The sequence below is a fragment of the Podarcis vaucheri genome, assembly GCF_965113315.1.
Source record: "Podarcis vaucheri genome assembly, chromosome: 1".
NCBI classification, from domain to species: Eukaryota; Metazoa; Chordata; class Lepidosauria; order Squamata; family Lacertidae; genus Podarcis; species Podarcis vaucheri.
Window position 1 is genome coordinate 95,758,000 of NC_138759.1, and position 20,114 is coordinate 95,778,113.

The following is a 20,114-nucleotide window of genomic DNA, read 5'->3' on the forward strand; positions in this document are numbered from 1 at the left end:
GCCGCCGGAGCACAATTTCTGTTCTCATCCTGAAGCAAAGTTCTTAACCCGAGGTAATATTTCTGGGTTAGTGGAGTCTGTAACCTGAAGAGTATGTAACTGAAGCTTATGTAACCCGAGGTACCACTGTATACTACTAACTACTGTTGTAATTTTTAGATCTGTGTTTTGTGTTATTTGTGCATGATTTTATGCCAGCGTAGACATCACTCATGCCCATGCCAGCGTAGATGTCACTGAGACAAAAGTGCAAAGCTGCTGGGAATGTAGGCTTGGGAGAGCACAACTTTGACTGAGACTCTGCCCTGCCCTGTGATGCCTAAAATCTTCCTAATAAAGGCATATGGAAGGCATTGAAGCGTCACTCTTGACAGGTGTAAAATGGCCATGATTCACCTCCATAAGGCAGCGTGTTCAGCATGGAAGCCTGGTAGACCTTTATCTTGGTATTGGTCATTAGCATCACACTCTCCCATACCCTTTTGAAGAGGCAAGCCATTGCCACAGATGTCTTCTCAATACAGTGGTACCTTGGTTTACGAACTTAATCCGTTCCAGAAGTCCGTTCTTAAACCGAATCCGTTCTTAAACCGAGGCACGCTTTCCCTAATGAGGCCTCCTGCCACTGGTGCCCTTCCACCATTCAGATTCTGTTCTTAGACCAAGGTAAAGTTCTCAAATGAAGACACTATTTCCGGTTTTGTAGAGTTTGTAAACCAAATTGTTCTTAAACCGGACTGTTCTTAAACCGAGGTACTACTGTATGCTTGTCCAGCTCTCATTGATGAAAAGATTGCTGGTTATGGTAGAGCCCATTTTCTTGTATTGGTAATTTAACTTTGTGGTTTTGTGTTATTTTGTGTTTCCTCTGTGCATCCTTAGTGGGTTGGACACTGAAATACCATTTCCCTTGCCAGTTCTGTCTATGATCAGGTTTTTTAAAAAAATTCATTTCCCTTCTTTTCCACTAAGGATTAGCATCCTTGAAAAATCTAACTGTTGGTAAGCTAATCAATTTAAAGATCTATATTATTAGTAGTACTACTGTTTTATTTTAAAAACCTGTACTGTCATCTCTCATCCTGTGGCTCTGAGAAGTGTTGCCCCATAATTTTGACAGGTTCGCACCATGTGGTCAGGATTCAATGCCGCACCTCTGACATGAAAAGCCTGTACACAAAGACCATAATCCCACGGTGTGTCCCATATTTTACTTACAAGAATGTTTTTGTAGAGAGGCAAGCTTCTCACACATGTGAGAATGAAATCTTTATTTTATCCTATAGAGGCTTTCAAGAGGCTTTCTGTTTCAGTGAAACAAAGCTTTTCAAAGAGAGCTTTGAAGAAAGCAAGCTTTTTTTAAAAAAAGAAAGAAAAGACAGAATGTTCTTTTGAAAACTTTCTTTAAAAAAGAAAAAGAAAAAGAAAAAACCAACCCCAACGAACAGTGTTTAACCATGTCTTTTTACCTCTGTGGAGCAGTGTAAGTTTAGAGATGAACTGGCAAGTCTGTGTGGGAGCCTTGCAGGCTCGAATGTGGCTTCGCACGGTGCTAGCAACCTCAAAAAGGGTGACGTTGGAGACCAAAGAAAAGGTGCTCAGGACAGACACTTGCATGATACCCAACTGCCTGTGGAAAGAGTGAGAAAATGCAAAGTCTGCATCATCATCCTGCAGTTGTAGAACCACAACACTTATTTGAGAATGGTACAAATATCATACACACAGCATGAACACATTTTCCTAGTCTTGGCTTGGCAGTATGTGTTTGCCTGTGGTACTTTATATCAAAAAGACAGAGAGACAGTGCACTTCAGAGGCTGCTAGATTCAAAGCGCCTACCTGACCCTTCTCCAGGCAGAGCTTCTACCACTTTTGCAGGTGCCTGGGGGAAGACTAGGACCATGCCAAGGCCCTGACTATAAAGCCAATGCTGGTTGTGCTAGAAAATCTGGCATGCTTGATTCCATTAAGAATCTTCAGAGCAGGTGCATTCCTGTGACTTAGCGTGATGGCTGGAAGCAACATGTAACATGCTTCAGGGAAGGGTTATGGGTTTGTTTTGCCAAATTGCACCAATTCCATGCAATATAAAGAAGCCACAGGTTGATCAAGGGGAAAGGGGAAAAGAGCTTCTGCTCCTTTACAGTTGTGTACATGAGAAAATTTCAGGAGCAGCATCTTTTATTACTCAACATGATAAATTGCTCCTGCCCAAATTCCCTCTTGTAGTTATCATTTATTATTTCTATAGCAGCATCGATGTTTGTGGCATTTTACAGGGTAGATGAAGACCGCAGCCTGTACCAGAAGGCTTCAATCTTCAATTGAGGTAAAGAGTTAACCGACTGAAGGAGGTGGGGAGAACCAGGGAAAGAATATGTGTTATTGCAGTCTCTCTTCTTCCCAATTATTAATGGCACAGTACCATGGGTGGGGGGTGGGAGGGACTGTGGACTACATATCACAGTATAAAATGGTTTTTATATGTGCTGGAAGCTTCTTGGAGTGGCTGGAGAAATCCAGCTGGATGGGTGGGGTATAATTATTATTATTATTATTATTATTATTATTATTATTATTAAGCTCTGGGGCAAGAGTTCAAATCAAAGCCCAGCCACCAAAAGTGATGGTTTTACTGTTTCATGATCCTTACCTGGATGCTTTAACAGTGGATGTGTAATAGCCTGGCAATGTTGAAAGAGAATTGTTCAGCTGGAAAAAAAAATTGAACATTGTATTGGTTTGTTTGTTTGTTTTGCAAATTGAGCCAGGAGCAACGAGCTTCGCCATCATGCCATGCCTCCTAACCCAGCTGCACCAGGTAGCTGGGCTGCTGCTGCTCGCTTGGTGTGGCCCCTCACCACCATTCCGCCCCCCCCCAGTGTGTAAGGAGATCCTGGTCACCCACAAATAGCAGCACATGGGGACATGAGAGAGGAACTTGGGCCACCTATTGCAAAGGAGAGGCATAGGCATGGTGTGTGTGTGTGTGTGTGTGTGTGTGTGTGTGTGTGTGTGTGTGTTGGGTGCATGTGTGCTGTTGCAAGGGGCCCACATAAATCTGGAGCTGGCTCTGCTTACACATTTGAGGAGCAGAGAAGCTTCTAACTGTGAAGTTTCTGAATGCAAGCTCATGGGTCACGAGAGGAAAAAGGCAAGAAGCAGCATGATGGGCAAAGTTGTCCACCGTGGACAACTTTAGGGTGTGCTGGAGAACTTTCTAAGATCATTCACAAGTTTAAAAGACAAACTCTACTGCGCTGTAGGGCAGACAAAGGTTCCAGCCATGCCCCTGATAAGAGAGCCTTCTGTAAAAGAGCTGGGCAAGGAGAAGAAGCCCTCTTATTTCTTCCAGCAAACTGCCTCCTCACAAGCTGCCACTGTCAGTTAAATACTATGCTTAAAAAGCAACTTTTGACACTTACCATGTTCATAATAGCTTCTTCAACTTGAAACTCTGAGTACTGCCCTCCAGTTGTGTTAAACTGGCCAACAAAGGTTCGAACTGAAGGCAAGAGGATAGCTTGTTAGCTACTTTAAGGGTTAGATCTCTCTCTCTCTCTCTCTCTTTCACGCACACACACACACACACACACACACATTGAATGCCAAGGAAACCTAACTTTTCTCCACAACAGTGAAATAGATTTAAATGGAAGCTTTGTTTCTAAGGCCCAAACTAGACATTACACAGCAGAACATTGTTAACTGCCAATCATACATTAATGTTAGAACACAGGAAGCTGCCTTATAACAAGTCAGGAGATTGGCCCATCTAGCTCAGTATTGTCTACAATGACTGGCAGTGGCTACTCATGGTCCTCCAGCCATTGTTGGACTGCAACTCTCATATTCCCTGACTATTGGCCATGCTAGCTGTGGCTGATGCATGGTTGAATCCAACAACGTAAGGCACATCTTCTCTACTCCTTTAAAGTCTTGAAGTATAAAATCATGGATTGGATAAGTTAGTTGAACTTAGGTTTAATTGAAATTGATAACACAAGTTAAACATGACTGGCTTCAGTTTCATTGATCTCAATGAGAACCAGTTCCTGCAAACCAGCAAAGTGAGGTTAAATGTATTTCTGGTAATAAGAAGCAGCCGGTGCTAGTAAAACCTTTTAAAATAATAATAACAAATTAAGCTAAATGTGGCTTTATGTTTTATTAAGAAGTTTGCCCCCACCCCCGGTCCTTTCAGTTCTCTTACCTAAATTGCACTTTCCTTTCTCCATCTGGTAGCCCAGGGAACACGTGCAATGGAACGAACCTTGTGTGTTAGTACATGTGGCCAAGGCCGGGCATGGATTAGACAGACACTCATCTACATCTGAAACAGAAGGAAAAAGCCACAGCTTTTGGAATGGAAGTCCACCAATCCACTTTTCATTGCTGTAAAGCACTGATGTAAAGGGCTGCCATTATTCCTCCATTACCTGTACTGCAGTCCTCTCCCTGCCAACCAGGTGAACACTGGCACTGGAATTTGTCCATCAAGTTATCCACAATGCATTTCCCATTATTAAGGCAAGTCTCTGCGGTGCACACATTAGCTGTGAAATAAAGCATTTGAAGAATTAAGTCAGGATCAACAGATGTGACCAAATTCACCTCCGAACCCCCACATTCAACAAGCAAGGTAGTGCACTGCACCTTTCACCCACATGCACACAAAAGCTTTCTCTTCTAGTACCCAGAACCAACAAGTCAAGCTGAATAGACTATATGCTGCTGGGGTGATCACTCTCCAAAACCATGCAATAAATGGCTACTGCTGGTTTCCCAAAACACATGGAGAACTAGCTTCCACTCATCCTGCTGATCTGAGTCTCACTTCTGGCATTCTGAAGGTGGGGTACCTCTGGAGCATTACCAGCGATGGGCACCTTCAAGCCAAAAAGAAATGATGCGCTTCACAATGTAGCCTTACACCTTGGAGACAAAGCGCTATTCAGCCTACATCGCAAACATAATTTTGTGCAACAGGCAGGCACAGCGGAAAGGACTTCAACCATAGGTCCTCGCCTTGCTTAAAAGCTGGAGAATATGGCCAGCAAACACTGGCACACTCTATTAACTAAAGGAGTAAATGCATTATAAAATAACTATAGTACATAAATTATGCCACAGACACAAAGTTACACTATTGTACAACTGGGACATGCAACAAGAGGTTGCATTGTAGAGAGCTCCAGGGTTCTAGAGAAAATTCCATTTTATTATTCTAGATGATCCTTCCCCCACCTCAACAAACATTCAACATTGTGTGGACATTGCTGGGTTGTTTTGAGACAGGTGTTACTGTGTCCCCTTTCAGTTTCATCCCCTTTAGATGCTTTATGTGTGTGTGTTTTTAAAAAACTTACCCCCCCCAATCTCCAAATAATTTTTGATTCTGAGCTCTGGAGTAGATGGTTTCTGTTTTTTGTAGAAATGCATAAGCACTTTTTTTTAAAAAAAAGATAATCTACCAAATGAATTCCCATCCAAAAGTGCAATGATACAGCACCATTAAATCCATTTTTCATGTTATACCCATTTCCATCATTTCTCAGAGAAGGCTTACCTTTTCCACGGGAAGCTGGAAATGTCCTTGGACTTCCTACCCGTGCAAATGTAGTGGCTTTGGTGGGAACCGGTGAAGCAGAAACGGTCCCTGCAGTGGTTTTGCTGGAAGGAAACATTTTGGGAGGGTGGGCAGTAGTGGCTTTGGAATCAGTGGTTTTAGAAGCAGTGGTAGTGCTCGTTTCCATCCCTTTTGTGGGAGTTCCAGTGGCATAAAATGGCGTCTTGGTGGGAAGGGGAGGACGTACTTTCTGAGGCTTTGTAGTGACCACATAATCCACGCTTGATGCCAACGTAGGTAATCCTAACGTTGTGTGTGCTATATTTACAAGGTTCTTTCCTGTGGTTACCCCCACCAAGCTGAAGGCATCCTCCAGAGTGGTTGTATATGGCAACGAAGCAGTTGTTACTTTGGCTGTCTCTGAAACTGTGGTACTCTGGGCCCTGTACGTGGGAGACGTAGTCGGAACAGGAGGCATTTTTCCAACCCTGGTCCCTGGGAGGGAAACATTTTGCCCCTCCGAGCCCTTGGTTTCATCTAGGGATACTGTCATAGGTGACAAGTGGTCTGTGAGCTGTTCAGTAGTTTGGGTCAGAATAAGAGAAGATCCTGTTGTCCCCAGATCAGTGCTGTCCTTCAGTGGGTATGTCCCAGTCTGGTTGCTGAATGGCCTGTTGGAGCTTCCAGCTGTGGGTGGGTCTGTTCCAGTTGTCCCTTCAGATGCAGCCATAGAAACACTGCCTTCCAAAGGCTCACTAGGCTGCAGCAACGACGGTGTTGAGGAAAGAGGAGGCAATAAAGATGAGGATGGGGGCAGCGTGGGCAGTGCTGTTGGCGACTGCCTGCGTGAAAAAGTTGGCAAAAGTGTTTGAGGGGAAGGTGAAAGCAGGGTTGGGAAAGCAGAGGAAGACAATGGAAGAGGGGATTCTGAGGTCGAAAACAGAGTTGGCAGCTGAGTGGGTGGAAGTGAATCCTGTTTCAGTGACACTGAAGAGGAAGGTGTGAATGATAAGCCGCCAGCAGGTGTCAGTTCGGATTTCGAATATAACTGAGTTGCATGCAGCTCACTGACTGTGGAAGAGTAGGCTGGTGTTTTCAGGGCGTGTACAGACAACGGTTCTGTTGACGGTGTGGAGAAACCCATGTTGCCGGAGGACATGTTGCTTCCTCTGATCTGGGTCACAGAAAATGAGGACCGTGCTGACTCTGAAGGGCTGGAAATTTCTGCATAAAAAGTGGAACTTTCTGATGAGTCAGCTGATGTGCTGCTTTTTGGAATAGACAGTAACGTCCTTTCTCCGCCCCTTGTGAAAGTGGCTGAAATGTACGTGCTGTCAGTATGAGAAACAGAGATTATTTTTCCAGTGTCAGTGCTACTCATTGGCTGGTAGTCTGTTCCAGTGTCTAAAATACAAGCAAAAATTATTATTAATTCTTAGCATGAAATTTCTACTGATACAGATTGGGGGCCCCAATAGCAGTAATAGTTTCAGATTCCATATGTAATAAAATTAAAACAAAAAATATCCATAAAAGTGTCGTTTTTTTAAAAAAAGCCTCAAGGTGGCAATTATTGGTAACTTCTGTTATCATTTTATATGAATTCATGGGCATGGGAGGTCTGATGGCTTACGTTACAACTGTACACAGAGAGAAAAAATCCTAGACAATAATCATGGTAGGAAGGAATATTAACAACAATTAACTAAGACAGCAATAGGCTATATACTCTTCTTGCCAATATCTTCTTGTTCTTACTGAGAAAAAGTGACTATTGAAGTAACTGACAATATTGGACTGAGCTTCTGCATAAAATGAGTTGTAAATACGTCATTTTATGTTGCCAGCCGATAAGAGATGGTGAGTAAATATCATTAAACCAAACGGGATTTACTTATGACTGGACATATATAGGATTAGGTGTTAAGACTGCAATGCTATACATGCTTATTCAGAGGTAAACCCCACTGGGGGTTACACTCAAGGAAGTGTCCACAGGATTTCAGTCCAAAACTAACCCTAACCTCTTACATTTATTGCTTCATTTCGCTTTTCTCTTACATACTTTTTAAAAAGTGCCAAGGATAGCTTATGACAATAATCAATAACTCAAAAGAAATTCCTTAAGTACAATTCACAGTATTAAATCCAAACTTTTTTTCCTTAAATCTCCTAACTAATATCAACAATTACTTCATCCTAACCTCCTTAAGATTTGGAGAAATGTTTTACAATGCTTGAGCTATGGCTCTAAGATTGGCAAGCTTTTCTGGGAAATAAATTCCAGAGAATTCTTTCAGCTCTTCTAGTCCAGAATGCTCCCAGCTGGGGACCTGATGAACTCACAAATCTGTCTGTTCTCTGAGGTCACCCTGGCAGGCCCACTTTCAGAACAAACCTTGGTTTCAGCTCATGGCTTGAGCAGAGTGAGATACAGTGGTACCTCGGGTTACATACGCTTCAGGTTACAGACTCCGCTAACCCAGAAATAGTGCTTCAGGTTAAGAACTTTGCTTCAGGATGAGAACAGAAATCGTGCTCCGGCGGCACGGCAGCAGCAGGAGATCCCATTAGCTAAAGTGGTGCTTCAGGTTAAGAACAGTTTCAGGTTAAGTACAGACCTCCGGAACGAATTAAGTACTTAACCCGAGGTACCACTGTATAACCATGTTCCCAGGTTTGGACATATCGAGAAATCAAACCATGGCTTTGTTCGCAGCAGCAGTTGGACTGGGAACCTGCACACTTGTTTGTTTGCACTAAGCTTGGCTTAGTGTTACTTGTGGATCACTGTGGACATCCAGTAATTGTTGGTCCCAAGAATAAAAAGACATACACAAAAGCAATACCTTTTACAGATTCATCTTCATTCAGTTTCACCAACAAGAACTAATAGTTCAATGAAACTTGTTGCCTTGTCGTGTAAAGCTTACATGCACTTGAAGAATATGCAATTAGGGTGATAATTGTGTATTGAAAAGTGCTGGCAGGTAAAGCAGGGTACAAAATAAAAACCAACCTGAAGGTTCACTTTGGAAGGAAGAGTAAGTTGGTATCCTGGATGAGCTGAAGTTTTGGAAAGACTCAGTTGAAGACCCAGAAGTATCAAAACCTTTTACTGAGAAGTCTGTCCTTCTAGAGTATGCTTCTGACGAGGAAGGATTTAGTTCTGAGCTGTTGGACTCTTCTATATATGAAAAAGTTCTTTCAGTTGCTTCAGCAAACGTATTGTTAACTATGGATTGTAGAGTTTGTGTGTCTCCTTTGCTGAAAGTTGCTGAATGGTAAGTGCTTTCAGTGTAAGAGTGTGAAATGCTTGCGTCACTCATTGAATGATGACTACTTCCAAGAACTGAAAGAGGAATTTGAAAATGAAATTTTAAAATTGCACTTACAGCATATAACTTTGCTATCAGAACCTGTATTATTTATAATGTCACATTATTCATAATGTGTAGTTACTAGACTTCGATAAAGTGAATTACATCCTGCCCCATTTTGAAGGCATGTGGTTTAAGGTGATGCCTACATATCTGCCAGTGGAATACTGTAAACAGTGACATTTCATTGGTTCATACTGTACTCCAGATCCCCTTTTGCTGCAAAAAACCCCAAACTCAAATGTCATGCTCTGAACAAATTATATAGTTCATAACAGAAATGCTTATCATGAGAGACTTGATAATTTGTAAGTGTGTATGCATAAAGATACACACACACACATCTACCTATGTATACATAATATATACATGAAAATAAAGCTCTTTATAATTCTAGGTGTTTACAGCACGTATAGACATAGTAAAGGTAAAAGGACACCGACCATTAGGTCCAGTTGTGACCGACTCTGAGGTTGCAGCGCTCATCTCGCTCTATAGGCCGAGGGAGCCAGTGTTTGTCCGCAGACAGCTTCCGGGTCATGTGGCCAGCATGACTAAGCCACTTCTGGTGAACCAGAGCAGCACACGGAAACGCCGTTTACCTTCCCGCCGGAGCGGTACCTATTTATCTACTTGCACTTTGACGTGCTTTCGAACTGCTAGGTTGGCAGAAGCAGGGACCGAGCAACGGGAGCTCACCCCATCGCAGGGATTCGAACCGCCAACCTTCTGATCAGCAGGTCCTAGGCTCTGTGGTTTAACCCACAGCGCCACCCGCGTCCCTGCGTATAGACATACATAATGCAAACTATGGTGAGTACAGTCAATTCTTCCTTCTCTTTTTCCTAAAGAAAACTCACTTGACGGATCCTTTGGTGAAGATGGGGACGTTGGAACTTCAGAGGAATGCTGAAGCAGGTGCTCAGTAGAAGATCCAGCGGATTGCACTTCACTTTGTGAGACATTATGCATTTCTCCTCCGGAATTCAAGCTCAGGGTCAGATCTGAAGATTCGGAAGTTTCAGTATTGTAAGTGGTACTGTCTGTTCCATCAGGAGATGTGCTGTTATCTGGTAAAGACCGTGAGGTCCTCTCTCTACCATGCATGAATGTAGTTGACAGGTATATGCTGTCTGTAGAAGCCCCAGAAAGCCTTCTTTCCACATCAGACACTTTAACTGGCTGAAGACTGCTTCCAGTACCTAAATCGAAACAGAATACACCGTATTTTTCTGTGTATAAGACAACCACTATTTTTTTGAACCCAGAATTAAGAAATCAATATTTTAAACATCAAACAGAACAACTTTGAGATTTTTGGGGGGAAGCTGGCTGCCCACGCCAGAGTCAGAGCCTGAGCCCCTGTGCATTCACCATCCATGTATGAGACAACCCCCAATTTTTGACTAATTTTTAATAGCAAAAACCATAATCTTATACACAGAAAAATACTGTAGTTGGGAAAGAGGAAAATACAAATTTCATATGCATCCCTTCTTTGAATTTCTTTAGGTGTTCGTACTTCCTGTCAAAAGTACCGCTTCTTTCGATTCTTTTAAGTTTGAATACTTAAAAGTCATAATAATACAGCTGATCCTCAAAGGTTTTCAACTAATGCCACACAGCATGATTACAATTCAAAGAAAGCCTAACTGGCTTAAGTGCTCACTTCTTATATCCTTTTGATATAGGCAAAAATTATTTTGACTTTAATGAGACTTGAGAATGTATTTGGCTGGGTGGCCCCCAGTACATGTTGGGTCTAGAAATGGAAAATCAGATGACTACATCACACTAATTCTTATTGTTCCGTGGAGTTGGAGTATTTTCATAAGGTTGAAGTGGAATGCAGACTAGCACAGAATGTTTTTAATGAAAAAATGGTGCAGAAACTGGACAGCGGGCATTTAAAGTCAGTGGCTATTTGATATGCTTAACACTGTTGCTATACAATCAGAAATGCTGGTGAGCTGAATTTTACATTGTGTGTAATTTCATAGATCATAATAATAGAGTTTTGAAAGATGGAATACAAAGAATGGACATGTGCCAAGGAAGCAATTGCATGAAAGCCACAATAGTTATTGTTGATGCTATTATTATTATTATTATTATTAATTATTATTTATTATTATTATTACTACTATTAATCCCTTGGCCTTCTTCCCAAAGGAGCCTAGGCTGGCAAATATGCAAGTAATAAAACAATTAAAACATCTTAAAAATTGCAATGCAGATGTAGACTGGGAAAGATATCTCCTTAAAAGGCTTTTTGGAAGAGGAAGATCTTCAGTAGGTGCTGAAAAGTTGACAGAGACAGTGCCTGTCTAATATTAAACAAGAAGAAATTCTAAAGGGTACATGGCACAACACTAAGGGTCTGAGTCCTATATTGCCAAAGAGTCAGGCTGTTACCCAGTTTAAAAATGGCATATCTTTTTAGCAGCAGAAATTGCTGCACCTAAGGGCAACCTCACATTTTTTAATCAGGTATGAGCAGACTTCAGATGTACTATTTTGTAGTATGTTTCCCCCCTGGAACTTGAAGTCCACAACATGCGAAATAGCAGTGCAGTGGGCTGGGGCTGAGGCAAGGGTAAGAATGCAAAGTAAGAATTCTTCTGAACACATGCCCAGGAATTTGTTGTGCAGAACTGCATTCCTTTCATACAGAAATCCAGTCCTAGTTTTCCCTTAAGTTCTCTCTATTTCAGCAGCCCAATTTGCAGAGTGGGGCTACTGGTAACCCCTGCTTTACATGATAAGCATATTTGTTCCATGTATAGCAGGGGCTCCAGTTGCATGTGCTTGTGTGTGTAAAGACATACATGCGTTATGGACATTTTCATATATTTTGCCACAGGGACCACAAATGTATACAAAACACTTTGGCTGTGTACACATTATACCTCTAAAGCATATTTGGATCACATTTCCTCTCTGAAAGAATTCTGGGAGTGGTAGTTTGTTAAGGCTTGCTGGGAATGGTAACTCTGTGAGGTGTAAACTACAGTGCCCAGAATTCTTTGAGAGAAAGAATGTGTTTTGACTGTGCTCTAAAGGTATAACGTATGCACAGGACAGTTATATAAAGTGTGGATGTGTCGCAAAGAGCAAAGTTATAGTCGTTCATTTCAAGTGTATAATACAATAGTTAAAAGCTGACTGTTACTTTAAAAAGGAAGAAATAAGGGGAAGATTATGGAGAAAACTACATAGACAGACAGGAAACAAATGAATGGCTACGTCTCAAGCCGATTTCTAACCGAAGCAATAACAAAAATGGAAAACTCACTTGAAAGATCTATTGCAGAAGATGAATAGGCAGATGTTTTGGAGGAATATGTAAATAAATGCTCTTTTGAGGACTCACTGAAATCCATCTGGGTAGATGAGAAACTGTCCTTTCCACTTTGGGCTGAGGTTGACACGTTCTGGGTTAAATCTACAGAGCTGACATTTTCCAGATCAAAAGTTGATAGCTCTGTTGCATCTGTGGATTTGCTCTTGATAGTTAGAGATCCTAATGTCCCATCTCCAGTTTTGATGAATGTGGCAGTAGAGAACATACTCTCAGTCTGAGAGACACTTTCCTCTGTACCAAAGTTGTTGAGCGTGTGCTGGCTACTCCTAACATCTAGAAGAGAACAAACTGGAATTAGAACTTTGTCTACAAGTTCAGACTAAAGTTATGCACATACATTAATTGTAAAACTGTATGCACATTTACTCAGAAGTAAGTCACAATGTGTCCAATGGGGCTTATTATCTTGTAAGTGTGTTTAGGATAGCAGCCTATTATAAAAATCGTGATTTTCAGTTTTCAAGTTTATCATTCTAATGTCACTGTCATCTCATCCAAATACAACTTTCTGTATTTTTTTTTTTTAATGATATGGAAATGTTTTACATTTCAGGAGAATTTGCTTATTTAGATTTATTCTATGGTGTTCATTTTTAATAATAATAATAATAATAAAATTCTGTAAAGAGAGAAGAAAAACACAATGAGCTGGGAGCTTTCCCATGAGCTGGGCAAAATCATGTATCCCCTATATAAAATAAATAGTTTCTAAAAAAAAATGTGCCATAGTGGCCACCTGCTTTTCATCTTACCTAATCTAATTTAAAATTTCCAGTCTAGTACCTCATTATGGCTTCATCTAGCCAATCCAATTATAAGAGGTAGTCACTATCCTATGTCTCATTATCACTGGCATGGTCTTAGTTGGGCAACATATTACATTTAGGTCAATGGAATTAACCAGTGGAAACTCTAATAAGCTAAATTACTAAAGCTAAAATGTGGATTTTTCCATTTTAATTTAACCAGAGCAGAGGCCACAACTAGTGAGATGTTCCAGATCAAAAGCAGAGAGGTATGTGACACCTATAGCCTTGCTTGTGTCACTTAAGGTAAAGGTAAAGGGACCCCTGACCATTAGGTCCAGTCGTGACCGACTCTGGGGTTGCGGTGCTCATCTCGCTTTATTGGCCGAGGGAGCCGGCATGCAGCTTCCGGGTCATGTGGCCAGCATGACTAAGCCGCTTCTGGCAATCCAGAGCAGCGCATGGAAACGCCGTTTACCTTCCCGCTGGAACAGTACCTATTTATCTACTTGCACTATGACGTACTTTCGAACTGTTAGGTTGGCAGGAGCTGGGACCGAGCAACGGGAGCTCACCCCGTTGCGGGGATTCGAACCGCCGACCTTCTGATTGGCAAGTCCTAGGCTCTGTGGTTTAACCCACAAGAGATCCTAAAAGCCCATCTTTGCTTCTCACAAGAGTGATGGAAGAGTACATATTAGGTAAAAATTTCCTTTTTCAATACTGTCTTGAGTTACTCAGACCTTTGACTTAGAAAGACACTTCCAGGGTAGGAATGCTATGCCCCTGGGGCCACTATGTGCCTAACAAGAGACCCGGTGAGAGAAGTTATTATCTTTTTACAGCACTGTTCCTACAGCAGCTTCCTTTTCCAAGAGTTCCAAAAGTCAGAATCTGCTAATGCCATCTGCCCAACGAAGCCTACAAGACTCAAGAAATCACTAGCAGGAACTTCCTAATTGAGTTGTTTTAGAATATTTTAACTGTGGTAACCATTTACTATGTGTGCTGCTTCTTAAATAAAATGACAATTGGAAGCCACTCTCCCTGTGGATTGCTGACACTGTTTTGAAATCATCTACTCCAGCAGTTACTATGAATGAATGCACAGCACTGGCACTCAGATGACAAGCCACTTATAGGTCACATTCACATCATACGTTTAAATCACATGGCTCCCCTCAAAGACTCCTGGGAACTGTAGTTTGTTAAGTGTGCATTGTAAATTACAGTTCCCAGGATTCCTTGGGGGAAAGCCATGTGCTTTAAATGCATGGTGTGGATGTGACCAGATATTATGTCCCTTGCATGGAAGTGTCACCACATGGAAGTGTTCATCAGTGAACTCAATGTTAACGCTGTAACTTATGAAGTGGCCCTGGAGTATGAAGAAAAGAAAGGATTTTCAGAGCAGGTGATGAAAAGGCTATACTTCTTAGGGGCTCAACATCCCTTTAGAAAGTTTTCCATTCCCAAGTCAAGCCACAGCATAGCTCGCCAAGGAGTTGGGGCCACAACGGGAAACGTTTCCTTTTACTCCAGCCCACTCATGATCGATAGCAGCCACCATGGAGTGTGTGGAAAGTCCCAACATTATTGCCCTGGCTCATATGGTGACTTATATAAACAATACCACTGAGAGGGAGAGGGCACTTACCACACGGATGCTGATTTCCAGGGAATGTGTAATCTTCAGATCAGCCCTTAGCGGGTGATGGGTGGGGCTGGAAAAGGGATGTCATAAAAGGGCTAAATTGTTCAAAGGTGTCCTCTAAGCACAAACAAGAGTCCCCAGGGCTATAACGCAAAGTTTATGTGAGCTTTCTCTCATTGTCTAGGATCGGGAGCAATCCCCTCTTTTTCCACAGGAAATTTGGTTTTACACCAGCCAAGGCAAACCAGTGCTCTCAAATCTGTAACAAAACAGAAGATCTTAATTCTTTACCTGTTGCTTCTGAAGGGGACTGGGAATGTGTAACTGCTGCTTCAATAAAATCAGTGTCCTCTGTTGACAAATTCGTCTGTCTGGTCTGCTCCGGAGTCAACATGTAAGAAGAATTAGGGAGGGCCGAAGAGCTGGAGATTTCAGTATTACCGGCGATGGACTTTTGTGTTGTGTTCTGAGAAATGCTGTTGTTGCTTAGAGTTTGTACTGTCCTCTCTCCACCTCTGTCAGGTAGAACTGAAACAGGTACACTGTCAGTATGAGAACTAGAAATACTCCTCTCTGGATCTGAGCTGCTTGCTGAGTGGTGATCAAGATCTTCAGTAGAAAACACACAACAGTAAAAAAAAAAAAGAGAGAGAGATGTGCCACCTCCAGATACAGAAAGAGTATCTCAAGTTTTATTATGTAGTTTTCTTATAATCATGCAGATCAAATGGAAAACATGAAGGGGGCGTGCGCACTGCAGCCCAATAAAAATAATGAATGCCTAGATTAATGGTTGATTCAAAAAAATCAATGTGCAAGAGGAATGGTTTCCACCCACACAACAGAACTTTCCCTCCTCTCCTCCCACACTGTGCCCCCACACCAAACCCAAATCTATTCTGATGGGTTGCTCTGATTAGGAGGGTTCAGAGGCCATTGGAGGGGAGATGGGAAGATCCACTGCGAGAGCAGAAGTCATTCCACTCACACAAATATTTAGTTGGAAACAACCCATTGTTTTATGACAAAAAAAGTTTAATGTTTTTGTACATGGTTTGTTTTTATTTCCAGTTGTCATCGTAACATTGGAAACATTAATTTGGATTAAATACATTTTATAGCATAAATTAATAAAAGCATCTTTTTTGGTCTTTTTTCTTTCAAGTATATATATACCATGTTAAGTACCTCCATACTTCATTAATCCATTCCTCAATAGTTGGAGAAATTGCTTGACTTCAGTACCTGGTTTTTCAGCTGCTATAATCTCCATTAATATATATATATTTATCTTTATACTTGTTATAGGTTAAAATGCATATGTGGGGTACATGTTGAATCCCCCTGCTCTAATTTATTATACTTTTATATTTCCTGTAAGCTGAACCATAATTTTTATTTAACTATTTAACTAATGTACCACTTGAAACAGTTCTCTCTAATATCCACCTCTAATAAGAAACAAGTGTTCCCGTTGGCCACACATTTTCACAAGTATATATTTTCCCAACCCAACTACATACACTCCAGTATATTAGCTCCATCCTCCATATAGCTTTAACGTGATTAAACTCACATATGTATTCCAGGAGGAAAAAATAAATATTTGACAATATGTTGTTATTATTACCAGTATCAATCAGTCAGAATATGTTAAGGTTCTGAAAGGCATATTGGGTGACATCCGGTGATCTACTAACAAGTCACTGTTGATACAACAGATCCCCCTCCCCTGTCCCAGTATGCTCTAAAATCTGTTCAATACAATTGGGAGTCAGTCTGGAGTAGACAGGGGAGCAACGCAGGAGGGTGCAAGGGAGAAAAGGAGTTGTTCTCGTTGTGTTTGTGGAAGTCTAGTCATGTGATGTTGGACATTGCCAAATGATTCATGTCCCCTACAAAAGTGCAAATAAACCCTAATTTAAAATACCAGTACAGTGGTACCTCGGTTTACAAACTTAATCCATTCCCGAAGTCTGTTCTTAAACTGAGGTGTGCTTTCCCTAATGAGGCCTCCAGATGCTGGTGCCCTTCCACTGTTCGGATTCCGTTCTTAGACCGAGGTAAAGTTTGCAAACCAAGACACTATTTCCGGTTTTGCGGAGTTTGTAAACCAAATTGTTCTTAAACCAGACTCTTCTTAAACCGAGGTACCACTGTACTATACTATTTAGATATTCTAGTCTTAAAGAATAATGACCAACAATTAAAACCTCATGTTTGCATAGTCCTCCATTTTTTAAAGTTTTTTAAAAAGATTTTAAAGTTTCCTTAGTGTAAAAAACCAGGATAATAAATGACTGAATCTGATCCAGATTTGAGTGGGCTCAAACATACCATAAAACCTGTCCTGTTTTCTAAACCAAATTGAGATTAAAGAGCTACTGTTAACTTCCTTCAGTTGTCTGCACATTTGTAGACAAGTTTATTTCCAAACCTCCTTTAGTGGTTTGTCTCTCTAATCTTAGCCTATCTCTTCTTGCTCTTGTTTTTTAAGTCTATTCATCCTAATGCTTTGGTTTCATTGTTACACCAGGGAAGTGAAACAGTACACTGAGATTTAGAATAAAAGAGATCTTCATGCTTTACCTGTCATTCCCAAAGAAGCCTGGGAATGTGCAAGCGTGACTTCGGTGAAATCATTGTCCCCTGGTGACAAATCCATTTGTCCAGTCTCTACTAGAGTTAACATGTGAGAGGAATTCGTGAGGCCTGAAGAGGTGGAGATTTCATTGCTAGCTGTTGTGGATAGTTGTGTTGCATTAAGAGAACTGCTGACATCTCTCAGTGTCCGCGATGTCCTCTCTCTGCTCCTATCAGTTAGACCTGAAACAGATGCACTATCTGTGTGAGAACTGGAAATACTTCTCTCTGTATTTGAGCTGCTCCTTGGCTGACCACTGTTTTCTGCAGCTGAAACACAAGAGCAATACATTAGATGTGCCATCTGCATGCGCTAAAACATTGCATTTCTTCCCATAATTATATTCAGACAGCTCTAATTGAAAACAAGTCCATCTCCACTTTTGTCTGACAAAAGCAATGAAGTTCAGAAAGTTGCCTTAGAGTATGATAAGAAAGTGTGATCCTGTGTTGAGTCAGTCAGAAGGGTGGTTACCTGTGAGTAGTAGAAAAAGGAGTGAACCTATGACTGTGTGTGTGTAGGGATGTTTCATTTCTGTACTTTTAATGCCTGCACTGCAGTGGGTGCTGCTGTAGAGGGCGCTCTGGTGCTTTTGGGTCAGGGAGACAGAGCCCAACAATATTTGAGGAACACAGAGTTTCCTGTCTCTGAGCTATAAGGTATTTGCTCTTTTTCTCTTCATGTTTATATTCATTGCTAATGTTTGGGCATCATCTTCACACCAGACAAGTCAAACAGTGCTCCAAAATCTGTAATAAAAGAGATCTTCATCCTGTACCTGTTGTTTCTGAAGGAGCTTGGAAATGTAGAAGTGCTGCTTCAGTGAAATCATTGTCCTCTGGTGATGAATCCATTTGTCCAGTCTGTACTGGAGTTAGCACATGTGAGGAACCCATGAGGCCTGAAGAGGTGGAGATATCCTTGCTAGTGGTTGGGGATATATGCGTTGCATTAAGAGGACTGCTGACATCTCTTAAAGTACGTAATGTCCTCTCTCCACCCCTGTCATTTAAACCTGAAACAGACACATCATCTGTGTGGGAACTGGAAACGCTTCTCTCTGTATTTGAGCTACTCCTTGGCTGACTACTGTCTTCTGCAGCTGAAATAGAAGAGGAAGATATTAGATGTGCCACCAGCAGGCGCTGAAGGTGGATCTTATTGCATTTCTTCCCATAACTGCATTCACACATATTTAACAGAAAATAAGTTAATTGTGCTCCAGTCCCTGCACCAGCTGATAGAAATGATGAAACCTTGGGAGGAAAGTCGGGGTTTAAAACCTTTATAATAAAATCTGAGGGGAAAGTGCTAGTATAAAAGAACTGCTTTGAAATATTCAAAAATATTCAAAAACAAGCAGTAGCTTGCTCCACTTTAAACCCAGTGGAATACTGTAAACCCTGCAAAGCTATAGGATTGTGTTATGAAAGGAACCTCTAGTGTGACTCACGTTTCGGGACCAGAAAGACCAAGAGACTTGAGAAAGCAAAGAATAAGATCTTGGAAAGACGGGGAAGATGCTAACTTGGGCACAAATTTCCGAGCAATCGTTGTACAGTATATTTTCTCTTTGACTGCAAGGCTCTCACCCACAAGCCAAATTAGGTTCACGGGGCCTTAATTTGGCCCACAAAGTCATGTCCCAGCTTAGCCCACCTGCACCACAGCCAAGGCACCTTCAGACTTGCTCTGCAAAGCACATCACAACTGTGGCATGCAATGTTGACGGAGGGGATTGACCAAAGGAAGCTCCTCCTCAGAGTGACACTATAACGCTATGCATTATTATAACAAGACTTTAATAAGGCAGCATTTGATAAGACACAACCATGATTATTTACCCAGTCAGCTTCCAACAGACACTGTGTATTTCAAAGAGCCTGTTTACATTAACTGAATGAGCTATGTCTGCAGCCCTTTTGCAGCAAGGATTGCTGAGCTACAGCCATCAAAGTTCAGGATAAGATTGTGGCTAAAAGGTAGGCAAAAGGAAGTCAAAAGCCAACAGCTATTCCAAAAGCTCCCACTCAGACATCCCACGAAATAATCTTGCTGGCAAGTAAGTATCCCTTCTGAATACCCTTGGTCCCAAATAAGGAGATGGCCTCTTTGCCAATAAATGGAAGCAGTGCTTCCAAGTCTTGGTATCCCCCATTCACTCACTCTTTTCTTCCTACCAGGTCCCAACCCAAAGAATGCACAGATTTCATCAGCAGAATATGAGGCAGCCAAAGCTTCTTCTGCCCATCCCTTTTTCACTATGCCACTGCCTGTCTCACTTGTTGGTTCTCTCCCTTTCCTGTTCTTAGCAATGAAACCAAGCTAAGTCAATGATCAGTAGTAAACTCCACCACCACCTGGAAGAGAAACTGACAGTGGGGCAATTGAATTGTGTTGCTTTCTTGTTTTGCTGGCCTGGGCTCCTTTGGGAGGAAGGGTTGGGTAGCAAATGAATAAAAGAAATAAATTGGGAAAGGCTATTCAAGAGGTGAACAAATAAAATCCCAGCTTGGATCAACAGGAAGCAATAAAATGGGTAAAGAGGAAGTGTTCCCTTTAAAGGCATAGAAGTTCTGAAAAGCATTAATAGTGCTTTGCCGATTGCTGGTGCTAAAACTGTGCCTCCTCATGGGGTGGGAGGTGGGAGTCTGAAAAAACATGGGAAGAAATGTGAGTGAACAAAAGAAGGTGATTCTAAAGAAAAGGGATACTGTGAAAGCAGTAGGATTTTCCCCACATTGCATCTTTTCC

The 20,114-nt window shown here is 41.6% G+C and overlaps 1 protein-coding gene across 1 annotated transcript in view; it reads right to left on the reverse strand.

Moving 5' to 3' along the window:
* The window catches only part of HEG1 (heart development protein with EGF like domains 1), a 60,763-nt gene that overhangs the window by 16,349 nt on the left and 24,300 nt on the right, over positions 1–20,114 (reverse strand). Inside the window, exons 4-15 of the mRNA XM_082235098.1 lie at positions 18,139–18,462; positions 17,306–17,629; positions 15,008–15,334; positions 12,248–12,589; positions 9,813–10,154; positions 8,592–8,924; positions 5,573–6,976; positions 4,443–4,559; positions 4,217–4,336; positions 3,429–3,508; positions 2,657–2,715; positions 1,470–1,630 (exon numbers count right to left, since the gene is read on the reverse strand). Of these exons, the coding sequence (XP_082091224.1) occupies positions 1,470–1,630; positions 2,657–2,715; positions 3,429–3,508; positions 4,217–4,336; positions 4,443–4,559; positions 5,573–6,976; positions 8,592–8,924; positions 9,813–10,154; positions 12,248–12,589; positions 15,008–15,334; positions 17,306–17,629; positions 18,139–18,462 (3,933 nt within the window). The remainder of the gene's footprint in view (positions 1–1,469; positions 1,631–2,656; positions 2,716–3,428; positions 3,509–4,216; positions 4,337–4,442; positions 4,560–5,572; positions 6,977–8,591; positions 8,925–9,812; positions 10,155–12,247; positions 12,590–15,007; positions 15,335–17,305; positions 17,630–18,138; positions 18,463–20,114) is intronic.